Source organism: Rattus norvegicus, chromosome 10 (genome assembly GCF_021556685.1).
Source record: "Rattus norvegicus strain SHRSP/BbbUtx chromosome 10, alternate assembly SHRSP_T2T, whole genome shotgun sequence".
NCBI lineage: Eukaryota > Metazoa > Chordata > Mammalia > Rodentia > Muridae > Rattus > Rattus norvegicus.
This window is the reverse complement of record NC_141543.1, coordinates 57,800,295-57,823,424: the sequence shown is the minus strand read 5'-3', so window position 1 is coordinate 57,823,424 and position 23,130 is coordinate 57,800,295. Positions and strand designations below refer to the sequence as shown.

At 42.8% G+C, this 23,130-nt stretch overlaps 1 protein-coding gene and 1 long non-coding RNA gene across 4 annotated transcripts in view; one reads left to right on the top strand and one right to left on the bottom strand.

Moving 5' to 3' along the window:
- Window positions 1-104: 104 nt before the first annotated feature.
- Window positions 105-23,130, top strand: part of LOC102555216 (uncharacterized) — a 25,919-nt gene continuing 2,893 nt past the window's right edge. Inside the window, exons 1-4 of one of the 2 annotated variants that reach the window (XR_015631733.1) lie at window positions 105-245; window positions 565-682; window positions 8,079-8,237; window positions 13,375-13,711. This is a non-coding gene — a long non-coding RNA (uncharacterized LOC102555216). The remainder of the gene's footprint in view (window positions 246-564; window positions 683-8,078; window positions 8,238-13,374; window positions 13,712-23,130) is intronic. The other variant, XR_015631734.1, reaches the window with a different exon arrangement.
- Window positions 13,397-23,130, bottom strand: part of Myh1 (myosin heavy chain 1) — a 23,776-nt gene continuing 14,042 nt past the window's right edge. Inside the window, 16 exon segments of one of the 2 annotated variants that reach the window (NM_001135158.1) lie at window positions 13,397-13,656; window positions 15,478-15,573; window positions 15,693-15,797; window positions 16,284-16,454; window positions 16,544-16,669; window positions 16,973-17,176; window positions 17,261-17,569; window positions 17,992-18,116; window positions 18,205-18,370; window positions 18,637-18,820; window positions 20,031-20,227; window positions 20,395-20,513; window positions 21,340-21,466; window positions 21,999-22,388; window positions 22,476-22,566; window positions 22,646-22,791. In NM_001135158.1, the coding sequence (NP_001128630.1) occupies window positions 13,504-13,656; window positions 15,478-15,573; window positions 15,693-15,797; window positions 16,284-16,454; window positions 16,544-16,669; window positions 16,973-17,176; window positions 17,261-17,569; window positions 17,992-18,116; window positions 18,205-18,370; window positions 18,637-18,820; window positions 20,031-20,227; window positions 20,395-20,513; window positions 21,340-21,466; window positions 21,999-22,388; window positions 22,476-22,566; window positions 22,646-22,791 (2,709 nt within the window). In that variant the 3' untranslated portion in view covers window positions 13,397-13,503. 2 annotated transcript variants of the gene reach the window in all.

The window sequence follows — 23,130 nt, the reverse complement described above, 5'->3', positions numbered from 1 at the left end:
TTTTGGCAATCTCTTTGCACAATATTCACTGACTGTGGCTGTGAATGGATATAATTAGAAATATTTCTTGTCATCTATAAATAATTTGACAGGGGATGATCTAGGGTTCTTTATAGGCATCTGATAGGGAATGAGGATCCAGGGTTTCGGAGGGTGTTTCTCCGGCTTGGGTGTTGTATCATTCATCACGGAATTCAAAGCCAGGTCCCTACTTACTCCCGTGCCTATAAGGCTGTCTCGACAGGGTGAGCCTGGTGTGAGGAGAGTAGTACTAATTAATCTGCTAGTGCTTAGAGCCATTACAGAGTCTGGAATGAACTTTAGATATGACACTGAGTGATGGATATTAAGATAAAGTTCTGAGGCAAGGGCTGGGGTTTCAGAAAGACCGGTAATAGATTTCTTCTGAAGTCTGAACGTGTAGCCATGAGAGAGAAAGTAAACTCTCAGATTAGGTCATGGCGGTGGTACAGTCAGAACGAGGGAGTCAGAACGAGATGAACTTGGCTGGTCCCTTTCTGGAGGGTTTGTCATAGATGTGTCCTACTCACTCTTCCACTGCAGGGGCAACAGGGTGCTGTGTGATAGTCCACATGTGTTTCTACTGCATCACGGAAGGAGATACAGACGTGACCTCCTAGGACATGGGCAAATGCTCAGGGCCAGCGGTAGCTCCAGTGAGGTGGGTACTACCTACTTTTACTTGAGGTGGGAGGAAAGGCACGCTGTCCACAAAGCTCTCCTTGTGGACAGAGAAGGTGGGTGGATCGGCCCCCACAGTGCCTTTGGAAGGCAGAAATTGGATTTGACTAACTTGATCCAGGCACAGCTGTTGCTGAATGGGACAGGAAATCTACTCTAACTGCCCCTGTGATCTGGCATGGTATTATTCAACCATGGCCTCCTGATTTAAATTTCTAAATTCAGTAGAAGGTTGCCTTATAATTCTATTTGGTGAACTTGTCTTTCACCAGCTGGCAGGTTAAACCTTTGATACGTTTGCATTGTCTTTGAGTCTAAGGCTATGAAATAGTTTACCCTTCACAGCAGCAACCCACATGGGTGAGTGGATTACCCGGAGTGTTAGGCTCAAAGCCAGAAAAATAAAAAGTATTCGGACCCTCTAAGATTTTTTTCACTACTTATTTTTTTCACCTCTTTTGGGAGCTATTGTCACTATTATAGACATAATAATTACTTATTCAATACAGTTGGGTCTGAAAAATGAAAAGAAGAAAATTTGAATGGGGCTGGGACAGAGAGCACGTTTGTACACTAGTAGCTAAAAGTCCACTGTGGACCTTGTCATCAGACCTTCAGTCATTTACAATCCTGAGAGCCCCAGAAACACAATGACTCAATAGTCATTGTGCTAGCAGGGACCACAATAGTAGACACCAGAGAACACCAGGGATCATGGGCAGGAAGAGAAGAGAAGCGACCTTGACAGAGGGTGAGCACGATTTCTCTGGGCTTGCTTGTCCAAGGGGTGTCTAAATAGAGAACACAGGAAAGGAATCTAAGCTCTTCTGTACTTGCGTGGTTCTTTATGACTACACACATGTGGGAAGGCCCATCTTACTCCAAAGCAGAGAAAGTTTTGGATGTGCTATTCAGCAGCCCAATAAACACTTCTTGCTGGTATTTCCCCCTATTATCCTCACAGATGAGGAAATACAGGTTTCTGAGAGTTTGTGTTTTTTTTTAATCACATCTGGGTGAAATTTAACACTGTTTAAACCTTGCATGGTCATAAAGGTAAATTGTGTGTTGTAAGTTACTGTGTTGAGCTATATCACCGTGTGTGAATTGGTATATAATGTCATTCCTGCACATCTCTATGAAATGCTCAGGACAGTGTCACTAGGGGGCGCTGAGGCACACATTCCTCCCTTAGGGATACCGGTCACATGGACTCCTGAATCTCCAAGGGAGTTAAAGTGATCGTAAAGATTGTAGGTGCTTAGGGAATGTCCAGTAGACAAGTTTTTCAAGTTTTGACATAAATTTTTTAAACAGAGTTGAAATCCAGATTGGAGATATTCATAGCATAGGTTTTGTGGTGTCCAGCCATGAATAACATCAATAAAACGTCTTTAAAAAAAAAAAAAACAAAACAGCAAGTCCAATTTGTATTTGTTTTCTTTCAAATCATCCTGAGACTCCTATAACATCGCAACTGAGAAGAATTAAAGATTCATTTCTATGTCAGTCCTTAATTGCACTATACAAACGTTTTCCAATGTGTGGTGTCTTGCTTTCAGCTTTAGTCTGCTTGCCTCTTCCTTGTTCTGCCGTATCAGGTGTTTTCTCCTGTCACATTCCCTACTCTGAATTGTAAGCTCAGAGGTGGCCATATATCTTCTTCCTGCACTCTTCATTTTGATGAACACTTCCCCAACTCTCTTTGTCCCCTTTCCCATAACTCAACTTCATGTACTGCTACAACATCCTCTTGCACATACTTACCCACCAGAAGTTGACATTTCCTAAACCAGGAAGCTATAAATAAGCTAAAACCATGACACAACACTCAGGACTATGGAAAATATATGAATCTGAAAGTCAGAACTATGTGAAAACTTGCATTCTTAGGTTGCTGGATGTAAATGGGAAAACTCTGTCTTGGTGTTGTATTCATGCCTTGGCCCCAACACAGGCAGGAGTTTTACTCACTCACTGTTTTCCTTCTATGTCTATCTACTCCTCCTCCTCCTCTTCCTTCTCCTCCTCCTCCTCTTCTTCCTCCTCTTCTTCCTCTTCCTCCTCTCCCTCCTCTTCTTCCTCCTCCTCCTCCTCTTTCTCCTCTTCTTCCTCCTCTTCTTCCTCTTCCTCCTCTCCCTCCTCTTCTTCCTCCTCCTTCTCCTCCTTCTCCTCTTCCTCCTCTTCTTCCTCCCCCTCTTCCTCTTCTTCCTCCCCCTCTTCCTCTTCTTCCTCCCCCTCTTCCTCTTCTTCCTCCTCCTCTTCCTCTTCCTCTTCTTCCTCCTCTCCCTCCTCCTCCTCCTCTTCCTCCTCCTCCTCCTCCTCTTCCTCCTCCTCCTCTTCCTCCTCCTCCTCCTCTCCCTCCTCCTCCTCCTCCTCTTCCTCCTCCTCCTCCTCTTCCTCCTCCTCCTCCTCTTCCTCCTCCTCCTCCTCTTCCTCCTCCTCCTCCTCTTCCTCCTCCTCCTCCTCTTCTTCTTCCTCCTCCTCCTCCTCTTCTTCCTCCTCCTCCTCTTCTTCTTCCTCTCCTCCTCCTCCTCTTCCTCCTCCTCCTCTTCCTCCTTCTTCTTCCACTATTCTGAGAGGAAGAAGCACCTGCTAGGTGTTATAATTAACTCAGCACAGAGTCGTAGGATAACATGTCTCAGAAGGGAGAAGAATAGAATGCTTTGACTTTCTGTAGCAATCAGTCCATTTCACTCTTTAGGGCTCCATTGATTCCTGGTGTGGTATTGAAAAATAGATTTATCTCGTTCCTTTCCTCATTGTCTGACACTTCAAAGTTGAGGAATCATATGCTGTCCCCACTCTTCAGGTAACATTAGGAATTGGTGTTTGAGAATCTAATTTCCAATGGCATTGATGAGCTATAATGAGAATAAGTTAGCAGATAATTTTAATTATAACTCAGGTCCCCTTGAATCCTCACCTGCTTGATCCCAGCTAGATAGCAAGGCCTGTTTTGCTATTTTGCTCCAGGAGGAGGTCTTGGAGATTAAAGACCAAAGTAAATTTTAGGATTTACCTTTCTCTTTGAGATATGGCACTAGGAAACTTGTAATGTAGAAAAATGTAGCAGGATGCCAGGGTCACAACTGCTGGCAACTGGCTTCTTCCACAGTGCTGGGAGGAGAGGAAAGAGAATACACTACCTTCCCTCATGGTGGCACATCCATGAGGGATGACCGTGAAAATGGAAGATTCTACTGTGAGGAGAGATGGAGTCAGTATTCTAGTTTTCATGTATCAGTTATTAGTGGATATGGGGTATGTCTGGACTCTATAAATTTCACTGCGTGAATGGTTGCCAGCTGGTTAAAAGGGTCAAAACTAATAAACTTAAAGAAACATGTGTTCTTATTAAATACATGCTGTAGTTGGGGAAAATTCATAAATAAAGTGTGGCTAGATACATCTCCTTTTATTTAAACAAATAAAGCAGAAACTATTCTAAAAGGTGGGCTTGCCTGGAGTAACAAGACAGAGATGGCAGATGTAACAACTGGAGAAAAGAGAAGAGTTAGGGTAGAAATCAAGAGAAAAGAGAAGGTAATATAACTGAATGAAGATGTGAGAAAGAGAGAGGGGAAGGAGAGGGAGAGGAGAGGATGGCATAATAAATGGGAATTAAAGATTAAAAACAGTGCAGAAAGTGGAAGACCAGGAGAGGACAGGATGGAATGACTGTACTACAGAGATGAAACAATGCAAGAACAGAGTAGATGACATCAGGCAAAATCAAGCAGAAAGAGACAGGGGGGACTATCTGAAGCAAAGTGTACGGTGGCAAGCCTAGATGAGGAGAGATAAGACGGCAAGCATTTAACAGCCCGGAGTGATGAGCTAGGAGGTGCAAGCGAGTGGAAGGCATGGGCAGAATAAAAGAACTGAAGAGGAATGATGAGATGGCTTAGAATAACTGGATGTTCGAGATAAGGCTGGACACAATGCATAACACCAAGAGATGAGATAGGATAAAGAGAAGGAAGAGGAGAGACAGGAAAGGATCAATGACTCAAAAACGAGCACAGGGTGAACGACCAGATCAGGGTGAAGTGATTCAAGCAGAAGAGACTTAAAGCACTAGCTGAACAGGAAAAGGCATCTGGCAGTTTCTCTAAACCCAAAGATACAATAAGACCCCAGGCATGCATATATATATACATGTATATATATATATGCATATGACCTACATTTTTATGTGACAGAAATATATTGTCTCTAGTTACAGTAAGCCATAACAAAAAGTTAGAGTAACTGGGAGATAGGAACTAGTTTTAAATTTTTTTAATTGTAGGAGTGTTTTGCCTGCATGTATGTCTGTGCACTCTATGTATCCCTAGTGCCCACAGAAACCCTGAGAGGGTGTCAGACCGCTTGACATTAGCATTAGAGATGGTTGTGGGCTGTCATATTTGTGCTTAGACTTTAATCCAGGTTCTCTGGAGGAGCAGCAAGCCAAGCCATCATCTCTTTGGTCTGAGACATGAACTAGAGAATATGAATATTTCCTTAATGAAATGTAGTTCAAGTTTAGACTCTGAAGTTGAGTGGGTCTTAACTTCTGTCTTAGTAATTTTTCTATTGCTGTACTAAAACCCCAGTGGCCAAGGAAAAAAGAAAGTATTTTTCTCTTTCAAAAGAAAGTATTTAATTTGGCTAATGGGTTTCAAAGGTTAGAGTCCATGGTGGTAAAGAGGAGGAACATACAATAGCTTACATCTTGATCCACAACCATGAGGCAGAGAAAGCCAACTGGGAATGCCATTAACTTTTGAAACCTCAAAGCCCCTACCCCACAGTGACAGACCTCCTCCAACACGGCTATGCCTCTTAATCCTTCCTAAATGGTTCCATCAGCTGGTAACCAAGCATTCAAACATATAAGCTTATGGGGTCCATGCTTATTAAGTTGGTCATAGTGTGCCAAAATGTGGAGGTAGGAGGTGATAAAGGATTCCTGAAGTGGAAGAAACATGACATTCTAAGTCCCGAATCCATGGACCTGAACAGTTAGTGCAGCTGAATCATAAAGAGGAAAGTGGGGAGCATAACCAATGATGCTTGCAAAGGAGCCAAGGACCACCTTCTGGATCCAGTCTTTATGTGAGAAGCAAAGTGATGACTTAAAACTAGAAAGTGATGTCATCTCTCTGGCTGTGGTTGAGAATTTTGAGATTGAGATGGGAGCACAGCTGTGTAACAGAGTAGATAGTAAGTGATGGCGGTTTGAAGAAGATGGTATCAAAGACAGAAGTTGAGGCCCTTTGAAAGAAATGTTTCCAGATAGGCACATGTATTTGAGGATTCGGTGCCCAAGTAGTTTGAGAGGTTATGGAACACTGTTTGAGAGGTTATGGAACTTTTAGGACATTGAAGCCTGCTAGAAGGACATCACTAGAGATAGGCTTTGAGAATTATAGTCTATCCCAGCTTCCAGCTCAGTCTTTCTTTTTTCTCCTGACAAAATGTGATCAGCAGTTTCCTACTCTCTGCCTACTACCATGTGGTCCCCACTGTTATGGACTCAACCCTCCGGAGCCATAAATTAAATGAAACTCCTTTAAGCTGATCTTGGTCGTGGTGTTTTGTTACAGCCACAGAAACTAACTAATATAGTTATTGGGTGTGGGGAAAAATGAAGAAAAATAAAACATGTTAAGGCTGATCCTGAGATTTTGAGCATGAGCAACTGTCGTCATCTACTGTGATAGGATATTAGGTATAATCGTGCTTTGAGGGAGACAGAGGAAGGGCATGAATTCATTTTGTCTATTTCTGGTTTGGAATGACCATTAGAAGAGATTGAGCCTAGATCTTGGGGGAAGGAAGAATTAGGTTTGAGATATAAAGTCACAGTTCATAGGGCATGGCTAGTACTAGAAGCCAGGAGAATGGATGAAACCACATAGGGGAAAATGTAAAATGAAAATGGAGGGGACTTCGCAGTATCAATTCCTTTCTGTATTGCTCTGACACAGTGTGTGATACCCACTAAAACACACTGAAGGAATTTGATTGTGTATAGTGTTATAGCATATAGTAGACTTGAGGCTAATGCCACAAACTGCTTTAAAATATAGAGACAGGACAAAGCTTTCTTGGAGCATATATTCTCAACTACTATTTAAAAGATTTTACCATGGGAACGAACGTTAACAGCATTCAGAAGATAGAAGATATTCATGCAGAGAGAAGAAAGGCCAAGTTTTACTCCTACAGGTTTGAGAACAACTGGTGAGGGGAGGGGAATATTACCCAAAACACATTTTATTTAACCTCATTATATTCATTGTTCTGAATGACAATAGAGTGAATGTGGACCCTAGAATCAGGAGCAGGTTCAAACAGCTCAAGTTCTTCATTTGTAAAAATGGGGGGAAAATGACCATTTCACTGAGTTATTGTAAGAAGTGAGCCTTTTATAAAGATAAAGGACACAAAGGGGCAATATATTATACAGCCATATACTAAGGCTACCATACTAATTAGTCAAACAGTCACACAATAGCAATCCATTAACCAATTAAATTATGTCATATTAATATAAAATATAGGAGAGCTTAAAATGTGATTTGAGTCCATCACACTGAGTTTTCAGGAGCATCTGGAGATCTGGCAAAGGAAGATAAAGGGGAGAGAAGCAATAGGATAGGCAGAGCCAAGAGGATAACCTGGGAGGATCAGAATCTTAGAAATCAGAATTTTAAAAAAAGAACATCCCAAAGGGAAAAGATGGTCAGAGGCATTCTGTGTGGGTGAGAAAGTCAAGTTAAGGACTCAGCGTTTAGTTCAGAAGTAAATAAATCACTAAGGGTCATAGAGACATCGTTGAAAGGGAACAGAGGGACAAAACTAGGCTCACAGGAGCTGATGAGCGGGGGGAGGTAAGGAAGTGAAGGCACTGTATGTGCACATCAGTACTCAGGAAGGAAGTTTCAGAAGATAGACAGTATCTGGGGGAAGAAGAACACAGGAGAATGTAAAAGAAGTCAGTAGACTGGAAGAGATTTGGGGAGAAAATGGAAGAGAAAGATACCCCATTGCATAAACTTCCCAAGAGGGTTGAGGGGTGAGTTCCTTAGATGAAGAAGAACAAGACACTTTCCACTTCCTGGCTCTCATTTCCAGCTTCTTCTATTTTAAAATATTTTAATGATAACAGTTATTAGCAATCTGAGTGATAAATTTTCATATATATATATATACATATATATATAATGTTTTATATACAATGCATACCCCCAGTGATTACCACAACCTGATCAATGTGTTGATCACCACACATGCTGCACATTAAAATTTGAGAACACACTTAGCCTGTAAGTGAGAGCTTTGCGTCCTCTCACCAATATTTTTCTGTGTCTCCCAATTCTCAGCCCCTGAAGAAACTCACTGCTTCTACGAGCCTGACATTTTAGACTCCACACAGAAGTGAGATTGTGCAATGTGTGCCTGGTCTATTTGACTTAGCACAGTGTTCTCAGTGCTCAACCACTGTAGTTACAAATGGCAGGGTCTATTTTTGAGTTGACTCGGTAATATTGCATTGCATGTTCAAAGCAATGGGTTTGTTTGCTTGCTTGTTTGCAGTTTTTCCCTTTCCCCTGATATATATTTGTACAATTCTAAATAGTCAGGTATATAATAAGGCAGGTATACAACTTCAACACATACTGTTAAAACATTTTATATGTCATTGGTGTTACATTGTATGTATGTTGACATTGCATGCCCATTAACAAGTTACTGAAACGATAGCTATTTTTTCTACTTTTAAATTTTCCTGTTCTAGAATTAAAAGTTACTTAGTCATTCTATTAGGATACTTAAGCCAGGAGTGGCAGCTCACCCCTATAATCCCATCACTTGAGAGTTTGACACAGGATTGCTACAAGCTTGGCTGGGCCAACCTGGGCTACAGCATGAGACTGTCTTAAGGACAAACACAAACAATATTAGGGTGTTCTGAATCTACTATGTACTTACCTTAAGCAGTAAGTTTATAGTTTTGTGACCCCATGTTGTAAAACTTGAGAGTTCTTGAATTTTAAGGTGAAGGACTCTTATTTCTTGTTTGATAGCTTTTACAGCGATGAATTCTTTCAACTCTTGTCTGCCAAGAAATGTTTTTTTTTCCAAGAAGACAGAAAACTTTCTGAAGGATGATATTTCTGTACACAGCATCTTTGCCTGGTGGTTATTTCTCTTAGAACTGAGTGTTCAAGTTTTCTGGTTTGTGGAGGACTTCACTGTTAGCCTCCCACAGGCTTCCTCCTACGGGTTCCCAAGAGAAAAGTCACTTTTCTCCTGCTGCTTTTAAGATTGTTAGCAATCTGAATATAATGCTTCTTGGAGTCTTCTTTGGGTTATCCTTTTGGGATCCTTCAGTTTTCATGCCTCTGAATCTATATCCCTCCAAAGATTTGGGGAAATGTGTCCAGCGTTTCTTAATCAGCTTTCTGTTCCCTTTTCTCACTCTTTCTGGTACTCCAATGACCTGTATATCTGTATACTTGGTGGTGTTTGAGAATCCCTATGCTTTCCCCATTCATTTTCCATTTTTCTCTCTAACAAATTGATACTTTTAAATGAGGCATCTTGGAGTTCACTAGGTTTTCTTTTGTGTGACTGAGTGTGATGTTGTAACTGGACGTGTCAGTTCTGTCGTTGTGTTTTGAGGTAAGTCTGCCAGAGAGCGCCCATGAACACTCAGAAAGCTGAAATGAAAGTCTTTGTCACTGGCGGGTGGCTGCATGGGGAACTTGTCCAGCTCATACAACCCCTGATCCTCACAGTTCTTTTTATTTTATGTACAAAACCCACATCCTCGTAGATACATTTAGTAAGCAAGAACAAATTGAGAGAATCAAAACTAGAGACACCAAAAGGCAAAGTTGGTACAGTTAAGGACTTTCCTGAATCCTGGAATTATGGACTAGGTCTTTGATGGATTAGGTCTTCATTCCCATTTTACCAGGTGTTAGGGTCTATGTGCTGGGTTTTAAAGTGAAATTGGTCCCTCTAACATGGTGCCGGTTATGCTAAGATCTGGAAGTCTGTTATATTTGTATGCTCAGCTTCTGGCTTTTGTTTTGTTCTTCTTTTTATCTTTTTTTTATTATTAAGCTTCTTGTTTACTTATCCGTGTCTTGATTTTAAAATGTTTTTTGATAAGATTTTTAGAGGTGATTATTTGAATTCTTTTTCAGGCTGTTCATTGATCTCCATTTCTCTGGTTGCTTATTGGAGCTTTACTTACCCCCTTTACTGATGTTGCACTTGCCTGACCATTATCCGTGTAAACTTTACATTGATGTCACTACACATAAAAGACAAACGTCAGTTTCAACCTTTACACATGGGCAAGACCTTACCCTGTTGCTACCCAAGGCTCCTAGGATGGCCTCTAGGTTTGTGGTTGAGTAGAGTTGGAGCTGAATTTTGTGGCAACTTTGGGATCTATAATGTTGCAGTTGGCAGCTCCGTTAGCAGGTTCTCAAGCAGATGTGAGTGCCGTTTCCAGGTAGACTGACTAGACTGTGGGACCCTTTGTCAGTAGGTTTGATGCTTCAGCGTTCACAGCTGACAGGCTTGTTTGAAGATATGTTTTGGGGGTTCCTATTAAAGGCTCTTCTGAGCTGCCAAGTAGTTAGTTCCCTAAGAATGCAGTGTCAGTATTGAATAGAGCACAGAAGGGCTGGAACAGAATCAAGGGTTTTGTTTGGAGGCTCACGGCAGGAAGATGGATCTGCAAGACTGGTCCTACAGGCAAAGGGAGGCATGAACCAACCTCAAAGAAGGAAAAGCTGGAGGGTAATGGAGGGTAAGCAAGTTGTATTTATAGGATACACACACACACACACACACACACACACACACACACACATATATATATAGATAGATAGATAGATAGATAGATAGATAGATAGATAGATAGATAGATAGATATACACACACAAAGGCCATGAATTGTTTTTTTAATACAGGATGTCATGTCTTAGGCTAGCAGTTCTAAAAACTAAAAGTAATTCTAGCAATTGATAGAGATATTATTTCTAGCTAAAGACAAAGGAAAAGGAGAGAGGGGGAGAGAGAGGATGAGGAGAGAGTGGAGAGAGGGAGGGGAAGGAAGGGAGAGAAAGACATGGAGAGAGACAGGGTGAGAGACACACAGAGAATGATAGAGGTCGGAGAGAGAATCAGGGAGAGGGCACTGCAGATTTCAAGTTAAGCTTGTGACAGGATAGTGTCAATGGCATGTAGTTATCTTGTGTTTTCCAGCACAGTCAAGTGAAGATTCAGCTAACAGGTGCCAGCACAGCTAGCCCCTTTGCTGCCTCTCGCCTCTTTGCCAACATCTGTTCACCTATCTATCTACTGTTCCCCAGTAAGTCAATATCTAGATGGAATGGCATTAAATAGTAACCTTTGGCAGAAAATTGTATAACAGGGATTGTTAAAAGTGCCTTGTAAATTATTTTAAAGTCTAGTTCAAGATGTAGCACTATGATTACCCATTGGAGTCAAACAAATAGTGCTTTATATCCACTGAGGGAAAGTCTTCTAGGAGCTGAGGTCTAGAGGTGCTGCCCAATTTAACCTACAGGGCAATAAAGTTAAAAATGCTTAATTGTGTATTGTTCCTTCTTAACTGGCTATATGTTGTCCTAAAAAGACCTTTGTTATATTTCTAATAACAAGGTAGCTGGACTGCATTAACTATTTTATTTATTCACCACCTGTTAAAATTGACCCAAATGGAAGGCCTGTGCTTATCACAGATAGAGTTCTAGCCATGACTGCAAATGAGAATAGCAACTGTCATAGCACTGTAGGGAGCATTTCTTTTATCTGAAATTTTTAGGTGTTTGACATTTTCCATCAAAATTTCTATTGTATACTGTGATTTTTATTTGTTGCAATACATTAAAGCTTGGAGGCACTTTGGAGCTCAAAAGCTGGAATTTCTAAGTCCGTGTGCACATTTCACATAACAAGCTGTTGGTGAGGGAAGTGTTATGTGGTAACTAGATTTTCCACATCTGTCCAGTGTATGCATTTTGTTGTCTTGAGGCCCTATGAAGTAGACTGTGAAAATGCACTTAATGTGTGTTTTCAAACATATTTATGGCAATTAAAGTATTTGGAGTCAAAGGTATCATCTCATTTCAATTTGTAGAAATCTTTCAACTATACCACCATTAAGATGCTTTGTATAATGCCAGACCATATCTGGAAAAAGTAATAAACATCAGATAGATTTTTTGTCAAAGAAATATATGTTTGTGTGTATACACATGTGTGTACCTGTGTGCGTGTATGCGTGAGTGTGTGTGTGTGTGTGCGCGTGTGTGTGTGTGTGTGTGTGTGTGTGTGTGTGAAAGCAGGGAAGTGGCATGCAGTATGCAACTGATATAAAAATACAACATATATGTGCTAATTGACCTAGTGCTATCTGTAGGTTGATGTCATTATACAGGTGAGGGCTGGCCCAAGTTAGATCACAGCCATGATTGGACAGTAAAAGAATAAGGCAGGGACAAAGTTTTGTAGGGAGGGAAGGAAAATCAAAATGGAGACTGAGAAGGATGACCCAGATCTGGGTGGATCTGAATAGCCAAGGTAGCTGGGATGGATTTCTGCACACAAATTTATCTTATCTAGCTGGGCAGTTTATATCCTTATCAACTGGTTGTAAGTTTATTGTGTAGATGTATTGCACATTGAGTATTTAACATATAAATCTGGTTGTTGGGTTAAAGTTTGTTGCGTCTTGGTATTACCGGGTAGCTGGGACCAGAGTTTCTGGTTGGCCAGGGCAACTAGCAATGGGAAAGGAGAGACCGCTGGGGCAAGAAGATAGCTAGGCTAACGTGGTGTGGTGCCTCACTGAAGCCAGCTGCCACTGAGATAAATTAGGGTTAGTTCTATATCGCCCTACAGTGCCAGAACTCGCACCAGGGAGCGATCTCCAGGGTCAGAGAGTACCAGGGGCCCAGCGTGGAGTGGTGATGGGTGGGAACCGGTTGTGCCCTTTTTGTTTTTACCACAACAGCTATCAAAGACCAGAAGAGGACTAAGATATGGCAATTTCCAAAGGATAGAAGAAACAAGAGACATTCATTCTTAATTCTCTCTTGCCATTCCTAAGCGTCAAACAGATGCAATAAACACGCCTCTGAACATGTGTAGAATGAAGTCCACACGTCCCTACGTAAAGATACCCAGGAAGTGGAGAACCTATTATTTCAAGGAATCCTAACCCCAGTTTAGTGATTCGTGTCATCTTAGTGAAGGATTCATATATTAACTATTTTTGACAGCAATAGACAATTTTCAAAAATTCTGCTCTGATTGTATGTATTTAATTGCCATTTTAGCTTATTTTTATTCCCCCTTAGAATGGAGTGGCTCATATCCCTTCAGGACAGTGATCAATAGCCTCATTAACAGAAGCCGGGTGATGGGTCAAGTGGGCTCCTTGCGCATGCGTTGGCCTGCCTCTAGACTTCACGGTCTACCCACAGGCATGAGTGTGGTACTTACTGGGCTTGGCCTGGCTTCTCTCCGTGCTAGACCTAGGTGACTAAGGATTTAGGCATACATGTAAGCGAAATGTTTCTTTTCTTTTTCTCTCCCTGATGTACAAAATGATCGGCCGACATGGAAAAGGGGAAGGAAGAGACTCACAAGCTCTTGGCAGATAAATTTTTTATCTCCCAAAGTCGTAAGTACAAAATGGAGTGACAAAGATCTTCACATTTTGCTCATCTCTTTGGTCACTTTCCTGCTTTGGATCGATCACTCTTCGCTTATGATTTTGGTGTGAACCTCGCGGCTCTTCACCCGCAGCTTGTTGACCTGGGACTCGGCGATGTCAGCCCGCTCCTCGGCTTCCTCCAGCTCGTGCTGGATCTTGCGGAACTTGGCCAGGTTGACGTTGGATTGTTCCTCCTGAGAATGGGAATGCATTTGTAAGGAAGAAATGCTCACATTTCTAGATTTTAGGGTCAGTGCAACTTGGGTGTCTTTTTGTTTAAAACCAATTCATCCTAGTAAATTTTCAAAGAAGTCTTGAGAAGTGTGCACTTTTTTTTTGGTCCTATTAACTCCCCTATGCTTCATGAAGTCATTGTTAAACACAGGTGACATTGTCTCTGAACTTTCAGAAAAGCTAACGCTACCATGATTGTGCCAGATTTCCAGGCTCTGTTGTCATTCCTGTTGAGTTTTCCAGAGAATGGACAAGACTCACACAAGCAATCGCTATGACACCAAACAGAATATAAATTATTGCCACTTAGGTCTTAAATTATCCCCCACTTAAAAAAGTTTAGAAATTAAACATGTTTATTATTCTCAAAAATAATCCAAGTTGTCTCTGATTATGCTTGTAGATATAGTAATGAATTTTGAAAGGCCAATTTTAATTTAGTCTCCAGTAATTATTCTTTTTTTTAATGTCTCATTAAGAACCTTCGCAAAATATGACAGGCAGATTTAGAACACTTAGGAAGCTTAAAATTACTTGAAATAGGGTAGCTCCAAAAAGCCCTGCATCTTCCTTTCACAGTAGATTAAAAAGCAAGATCTGGAGTGGAGGGAAGCTACGTGGTTCGCCAGGCTGTGGCTGTGAGGTATATGTGTGTGTATGTCTGTTCTCTCTTCTTCCTTTGCTCTCCTCCTCCCCTTTCTCTTCCTCTCAGAGCTAAGAGTTCAGGAGTTAAACAAAAGCCACCAGTGGACAGAGGACCTTATCACAATGTGCAGGTACATGTATCCATAGAGACACAGGTGACACCTGACTCCATAGGATGAGTCAGAGAAGGGTAAATGAGATGACATAGAGCTGCAGTCGCCCACTGGTTAGGACATCACTGAACCTTCTGGCCTCCATACTATGTATGACCCTTCAGCTGCTCCCTGGGTCTCTTTACTGCATATGCAACAATGTCTTGTGAGGTAATTAAAGTAGAATTCCTACTTCCTTCTCATCCGGATCATCTGGTCCCCTTTGCTTTCCATTTCAGTCATATCTTACTTCCCCGTCTGGCTACTCACACCACAACTTGGTGGATTATTCCTGCTTTGTTTCCTTTTACTTCCAGGGCCAGCCTACTGGCAAGCCTAATGCCTTCTCTCTCCAGGACAAATCCTGAATCTCATCAATTCTCTTGGTTTTATTTCTGCCTTTAATGCAAGCCACACACCCACCTGAAAGACTTCCCAACATACATTCGTGCACCTACTTGGGTTTTCCAACAATCTTTTCTCTACACTCTACTGACATTTTAAAAAATAAAAATCAGGCCACATCTGGCCTGGAAGGAAATATTTCCCTTGATTCTGTGGCCTGATTGTTTTTGTATTATGATGAAGGCTTCTTTCCAGGGCCCAGAAGGCCTTGTGACCTACTTTCCATCTGGTTCTCTAGCCCCAGGTACACTGTTCTCTTTCTCAGTCTTGCTGATCCATGAACTAAGTACATTGCCCGCCCCCCAGCACACTATAGGGGTTATTCTTTGGTTAGCTGAGTTTGATGCTTATAACTGGACTCGGGGCCTCAAAGATGCCAAGCCCACATTCTCCCACTGAGCTATATCCCATCCTTATTCTCGCTAGTACACTCTTCTATGCCTTATGGAATGGCCAGTAGCCTCACATTCTTAGACCCTCAATAGATCATTTCCCTCTGATTCTTCCTTGATCCCCCCCCCTTTTTTTGCCTTCTGGTGTCTGTTGGCCACCCAGTCATGTCAGGGGTTCTGATCTCACCGCTTCCTCGGCTTGTCTCTTGTATGCTTTGACCTTTGATTGCAGTTTGTCCACAAGGTCCTGGAGCCTGAGAACGTTCTTGCGGTCTTCCTCAGTCTGAAAGATTTTAAAGTGTGAGTTTCTTGAAAGCATAAATACCACTTCTTTTTTCTGCATCTATGGTTTTTAAATGTCTTGCAGATAGGGTTGGAAACCCAGAGAAGGCCTTTCCTTACTTGGTAAGTGAGTTCTTTCACTCTTCTCTCATGTTTGCGCAGACCCTTGATAGCTTCAACATTGCGCTTCTGTTCGTTTTCAACTTCTCCTTCAAGTTCACGGACCTACACAGAAAATGTGGATTAAAAAATAATTTTTTTTACATTTGCTTATTTTACTTTAGGTGTATGAGTGTTTGCTTGCTTGTGCGAATGTGCACCACAGAGGTCAGAAGTGAGCCCCCTGGGAATTGGTGGTACAGATGGTTGTGAGTCATCACATGGATGCCAGTGCTGGGAACTCAACCTAGGGTCTATGCATGAGCTGCAAGTGTCCTTAACCACTGAGCCATCTCTTCAGGCCCCAAAGGCAGATTTATAAAAATTGTTTCTATCATCTAATCAATCAGTGAACTTCTCCTTCTTCAACTGGCCTGCTATGTCATATGTAGATCCTGATGTCTTCATCCAAGTGCTCAAACTTAAGCTGTCAGGCCACAGGGACTATCTGCTCTTCACCTCAGCATGCCCTACAAGGTCTAGCTGTCTTAGGTATAAAAAGTCATGTGCTAGGGTAGAAAGAGACGAACGCATGGTAACCAGGACACCCACCCTGGCCTCCAGTTTCTGGATCTGCTTCTTGCCGCCCTTCAGCGCCAGCTGCTCAGCCTCGTCCAGACGGTGCTGCAGGTCCTTCACCGTCTGCTCCAGGTTCTTCTTCATCCGCTCCAGATGGGCGCTGGTGTCCTGCTCCTTCTTCAGCTCCTCCGCCATCATGGCGGCCTGGAGAGTGATAAAACAGAGTTGGTTAAGGGCAGACAAGGGCCCAGCAGGATTCAGACGTGCTATCTCCATTCTCACTCTCCACTCACGTCAGTGATGGCTTTCTTGGCCTTCTCTTCTGCATTGCGGGCTTCCTGGACGATGTCCTCCATCTCTCCCTGGATCTGGGAAATGTCTGTCTCCAGCTTCTTCTTGGTGTTGATGAGGCTGGTGTTCTGATTAAAAGACCAAACACACAAATATTAAATATTGAAGAACAAAGTCAGAAAGCCAGATGTCCAAAGGAGCCTGTAAACTAGTTATTAACAAGCATCCCTCAGGAGTTCCATAAATTATCTGAGTTAAGAGTATATTTTTAAAGGACAGTCAATTCTGGATGTCATGGGTCAGATAAACAAAAATGTTGTTGCCCTTCCTCAGTTAAACATGTTAAACTTAGTTCTTCATAAAACATTATGGGTAAATTTCTGAACAGTGGTAATACCCATGCATGTTTTTTTTCCTTCATATTTACACACCTGGGTGTGGAGGAGCTGCACGCGCTCACTGGCGTCCAGCAGCTCCTGCTCTGCAATCTTCCTGCTCCTCTCAGTCTGCTCCAGAGTGGCCCGCAGCTCCTCGATCTCAGCCTGCAGCAGGTTGGCTCTGCGCTCCACCATGGCCAGCTGCTCCTTCAGGTCCTCCTGGCCCCGGAGAGCGTCATCCAGGTGCAACTGGGTGTCCTGTGCAGTGAACAATCATTGAGACACTGTGTCCTCAGTCCGTGTCACAGCACTCATCTGGGATCACCTCTTGGTGCCACCTACCTTGAGGATGCCTTGGGTGTTCCTGTAGTTTCTCAGGGCCTCAGCAGCCATGCGGTTGGAGTGGTTCAGCTGGATTTCCATCTCATTGAGGTCTCCCTCCATCTTCTTCTTGATCCTGATGGCGTCATTCCTGCTCCTGATCTCGGCATCCAGCGTGCTCTGCATGGACTCCACGACTCGAATGTGGTTTCTCTTCAGCTGGTCAATTTCCTCATCCTTCTCAGCAATCTTCCTGTCGATCTCAGACTTGACTTGGTTCAGCTCCAGCTGGATGCGCAGGATCTTTCCCTCCTCGTGCTCCAGAGATGCCTTAAGGACAGTGAGAGGTGACATTAGCAGGAGAATGGCTCTGTGCAGTGTCCTAGGAAGGTTAAATTATCCCCCTCGTGTGTACCTGTCTTTGTGTTACCACCAAACATTTTGATATGCGACATTATTCTGTTTTGCTATAGAAGTATGTGGTATGCATTGTTGTTGGTATTATGTATGTCCCTCTCTCTAGCCAGATGTTTCTCCCTAAGGAAGGACCCTCCCCTTACTCATACTTGTTTGTTTTGTTTCTACCACAGTTCTTGATATGTACTTATGGTATTGTGTTCATCCTTTATCTTTATCCTCAGTGGAGAGAATAAAGAATCATTTTTCATGTTTTTGGTCCACCAATCTTTGCACCCCAGAGCAAGGACCTAGTTTCTTCTATAATTGTTGTGAAATGTTCAATAGAGTGTCACCTCTGCTTCCTCTAAAGCAGCCTGGAGCTCGGATTTTTCTTGCTCAATTTGCTTCTTTATTTTTTCCAGTTCATGGATACGTTTCCCTCCTTCTGCAATCTGTTCAGTGAGGTCAGAGATCTCCTCTGTTAGGAAAAAAGAAATAGGAATGTGTACAGAGATGGGGAGTGCCCCTTTAAATCTCTTGTTAAAGAAAATGAGAGATGAACTCACGTTGCAAATTCTTATTTTCCCTTTTCAAGGTTTCAAGTTGGTCTAAAGATTCCTCATAAGCATTCTTAATCTTGAACAACTCTGTGCTGAGAGAGCGGGACTCCTTCTGGGAGGCTTCAAGTTCAGCATGCGTTTCCTCATACTTCTGTTTCCATTCTGCCAGGATCTGAAAAAGCAAGGGATGTTGAAAAAGATGTAGCTGATAAAGTTTGAGGGGTTGGGGTAGAAGCCATGTGTTACAGAAACTCTGAGTTTGATCTGAGTGTTCTCAGGTTGAAAAAAAATAATTATGAAGGAGAAAAACTAACAAAGGAGTACTAACACACACACACACACACGCACGCACACACACACCCTGCTAATGGATGAGGGCAACCAAGTGGTTTAGAAGGCTGATCTCATCAAAGACCGTAGAAGGATCTGGAAGCACACCTTGTCGAAGTTTCTCTGCTTCTTGTCCAGGGCGGCACAGGCAGCGTTGGTCCTCTCCACATCAATCATGAGGTCCTCCACCTCATTCTGCAGCCTCTGCTTCGTCTTCTCCAGGGAAGCACACTTGGCGTTCACGGCTTCTACGTGCTCCTCAGCATCCTGCAGACGCTGAGCCAGCTTCTTCCTGAGAAATGACAATGGATGAATGGTTAGAACTAACTGCTTCAAAAAACAGCTGTAAGTGAGCATCCCCAAAGCCACACTTTCCCCTACCAGTGTCTCTGAAGCTTGTTTGGTACAATGAGCTCTCTGGGAACTCACTGTTGCTCCCCTAACACCAAGTGCTAAATGCCGCCACATCTCAGCACAGTTATACTTTATGGAGCTTGAGCCAACCTGACCCCTCTGCCTTCCTTTGTAGAACTTAGGATCCGCCTAGAATTCCTGCCAGTTATGCCTACATCTCCACTCAGTTTTAATGCTCAGAGTGTGGAGTCTGTATGTTGCTAATTTTTGTGTTCTTGTAGGAGGGCCCACATACTAAGTACTCGAATGTTGACCGTGTTAAATTTAAATGAGACATCTTTGTCTTTCTGAGTAATCGTATCTCTTCTCTTTTTCGCCAGCTTTTTGTTAATCTAATTTAAAAACTCTTTCCCAGAATAAATGCAACTCTGACAGTTTATTTCACAATGACTCTTAGGCATCTAGCAAAATATTAATTTCATCAATATAGAGATTGTGCGTTATTCTGAGAATGAATGCCTAAGGGCACCTTAAACTGATGAGTAAGATTCTTCCCTACCTAGATCCTTTCTCACAGAATTTTAGCCTTGATCTTTCAGATGGCATTGGTTGTCTCTCCCTTTATCAAACCGTGTGCTTTCTCCCTCACTGCAGCATCTCCAGATACCACACTGGGCCTCGATCACATATTTCTATTTCCTCTTACAGTCATATTTTTGCATATGAAAGGAGAGCTACTATCAATCTAGATTATTTTTCTCTTTGCACTCATACCCCTAGGCCAATTATTGCATTAGCGGTGGAGAGAGAGAAAGGAGAAGCACACGAGAGTATATAATTAACTGAATAAGCTATTATAAAAATTCTATCTGCATCTGTGTAGACAGAATGAGGTCAAAAGTTCTCCCTTTGGAAAATTACCATTCGGCGTCTTCTTGCCTACATCTTTTCTCTGTCTGCCATGGACTTCTGTCATATCTTTCCACAGACTACCTAGGGTATTTGTATTTCCCGTGTAGATTAATGTTCCCATTTTCTCCAGCACTGTTGAGCTTTGAGAAAGCCAGGACCCTTTGCCCATAGAGAATTCCTGACCCAAGCATGTTGTTAGTAGATACATTGTCATTTTAACCAGGCCAGGCACATACTTGGCCTCCTCCAGTTCTTCCGTGCGCTGGATGGCATCCGTCTCATATTTCGTCCTCCACTGGGCCACTTCACTGTTGGCCTTGGACATGGCCCTCTGCAGTTCAGCCTTGGCTTCCTGTTCTTCTTCATACTGTTCCCGCAGAAGGTCACAGTCATGGCGGGAGGACTGAAGAGCATGAGCCAGGGCACTCTTGGCCTGAAAAATAAGAGTTTAGAGATTTAATTGTATGTGTTTAAACTAGTATTTATTCCCTAAGCTCTTAGATCCCACCAGCAAAAGGGGGTAGGGGGAAGTCATACACACAGTGAAAGTACAACTACAAGACCAATGATAACCATGACAACAACAAGAAGCTGGTTCACCTTTACTTCCTCTTCAAGCTGCCTCTTCAGCTCCTCAATCTGTTGAGTGAATGCCTGTTTGCCCCTGGAGAGCTGAGAAACTAATGAATCCTTTTCATCCAGCTGGCGTGAATATTCACCTGTAAAGATCAAGGTCCAGAAAACTCAGCCTGATGTTAGACATTAAAACTCTAAGATAGAAACTGGAGCAGAAAAGTTACTGAGTCTAAAACATGGTGACTGATGGAGGTTATATCAGATGTCCATCGTCCATTTCAATGCTGACGAGCAAATCTTTGTACAAGAGAATATGGAGAACTTTGAGCCAAACTCTTTATGATCAACCAAGACAGTTTTGGGAGACATTTAAGATGATCCGATTGCAGTTAAAAGAGGTGAATGAACACATGAAAAACAATGTATAGAGATTGGTCAAAGCACTCAGATACTTTCTGGCTACCGAGTTACTGTGTTGGCCCACTGAAACACTAATTTTGGGTGGAAAATGAGAATCTTCAAATATGACAGGTTGATCTTAAACTTAGCATTCTTCTACCTCAACTCTCTGGAACTATAACTGTGGGTATGTGCCTAAATTCCCAACTCATATTTGATAACTTTTTGATTGCATCCAAATCTGCTATGTGATGTTTAGTGTCCGACTTCTTTTTTTTTTTTTTCGGAGCTGAGGACTGAACCCAGGGCCTTAAGCTTGCTAAGCAAGTGCTTTACCACTGAGCTAAATCCCCAACCCCGCTATGTGATGTTTAAAGCAAAAATTATTATATCAACCTATCTATCTATCTATCTATCTACTTACCTACCTACTGAACTACCTATCTTCTTCTGAAAAAAAAGCAACCATATGCCATTCCTCAAAAATGAGATGAGGTAATATATGACCTCAAGCAACTCAGTAAAGTGTTCAGCAAATGGCAAGTTTGTGGTTCCAGAGATATAGTCTACCTGACTCTGTCTGCAGACGCCCCCTCTGCGCGGTCAGCTCATTGATGAGCCGCTGCTGCTCCTCCTCCTTGGTCTTCAGCTCGCTCACCTGGTCCTCCAGAGTGCGGCACATCTTCTCAAGGTTTCCCTACATTCAGAGATTGTAGAAGCTATTCAAACGAGAGCTCTCACCAAAGAACGTTTGAGTGATCCAGATGTAGCTGTTGATTTGACATAAACTGTCTTTACAGACAAAGATAATAATAAGCTTCAGATGTCATGAGGAGAATCATAAGACACGTGCTCTGAGCATACAACTACTGTGTTATTTGGTGAATCTCTAGATTTTCTTAGCTGTGGTATAAGATAATGATACCGGACTGAGCTCATAGCATGTTTGTGAGAAACAAATTTTGTTTGATCATAAAGGATAAATGAAAATCCCCATGGTTGATACAAAGCATTTCAAAACCTCAAAATGTATAGCTGGATAGTAATTTTTGGTTTCTGAAGGAGCTCAGTTTTTGTTCCTTCTATTACTTGAGTATGGCTATTCTTGCTTAGGGTGAGCACATCAGACTTACGCCCTACTTCCCTAGTTCCAACTTGTATTGACCCGCCTGTGAGTTCCTGATGATTTATATCACAGAAATCTGTTTGACATTAGATCATGTTTGTACCTTGGATTTGGAAATGACCTCCATGTTGCTAGCGAGGTCGTCGATCTCCATCTTCATCTCGCTCTTCTCCTTCTCCAGCTTCTGCTTCACCCGCTGCAGGTTGTCGATCTGCTCCCCGAGCTCAGCCACGCTGTCCGCGTGCTTCTTCCTCAGGGTGGCTGCTGTGGCTTCGTGCTGCAGGGTGGCCTCCTCCAGGTCCCTGCGCATTTTCTGGAACTCGGCCTCTCTCTTCTTGTTCATCTCGATCTGGGCTGAAGTGGCCCCGCCGGCTTCTTCCAGCCGCTCGCTGATCTCCTCCAGTTCCCGGGAGAGGTCAGAGCGCTGCTTCTCTGCTTTGGCCCTGGAGGCCCGCTCTGCCTCGATTTCCTCCTCCAGCTCCTCAATGCGAGCCTGGGGATGGTGGAAAGGACTGAGTCAGCTTCTTGGGTCAGTCATTTTTCTCCTGATGAGTTAGACTCGTGGAAGCCATGGACTTACCTGCAACTCCTTGATCTTCTTCTGCAGCTGCATGCCGAGGGCCTGTTCATCCTCGATCTTGCTCTGCAGGTTGCTCATTTCAAACTCTTTCCTGTAGGGAAAGCCCTTGTGTCAGTCACAGAGCCACTGGTGATAATTTCCCCCCTCAGACCTGTATCTTCACCGCTTACTTTTTGAGTTTCTCATCGAGCTGCTGTTTGTCATTTTCTACGTCCATTGTGGACTCTTGGGCCAGTTTTAGGTCCCCCTCGAGTTTCCTCTTGGCTCTTTCAAGATCCATCCGGATTTTCTTTTCTTGTTCCAGAGAGCCTTCAAGCTATAAGTCAACAATTTGTGAATGCAGTCCCTAGAATAGCACATTTGCCCCAGGCTAACTTAGAGACGTTAATTCATAAGTGTATCAGCATGCTCTGGGGGAGGTGGGGAGGTGATGAATTAGTGAATTAGGAAGACCTGTCTCATCACTCCTGCCTTTACACTGTTTGCTTAGACTAAAGAGCCAGTGTTTGAAACACGAAGTGTGCTGTTCTGTGCCATGACTACCAGTGAGACACCATGGCTTCTCTACATCCCACTGAGTCCTAATGGGCAGTATTTCTCACATGTGATGGGCAGCAAAGGGGTGTTTTCACACTATGACTTGGCTACTGCATCC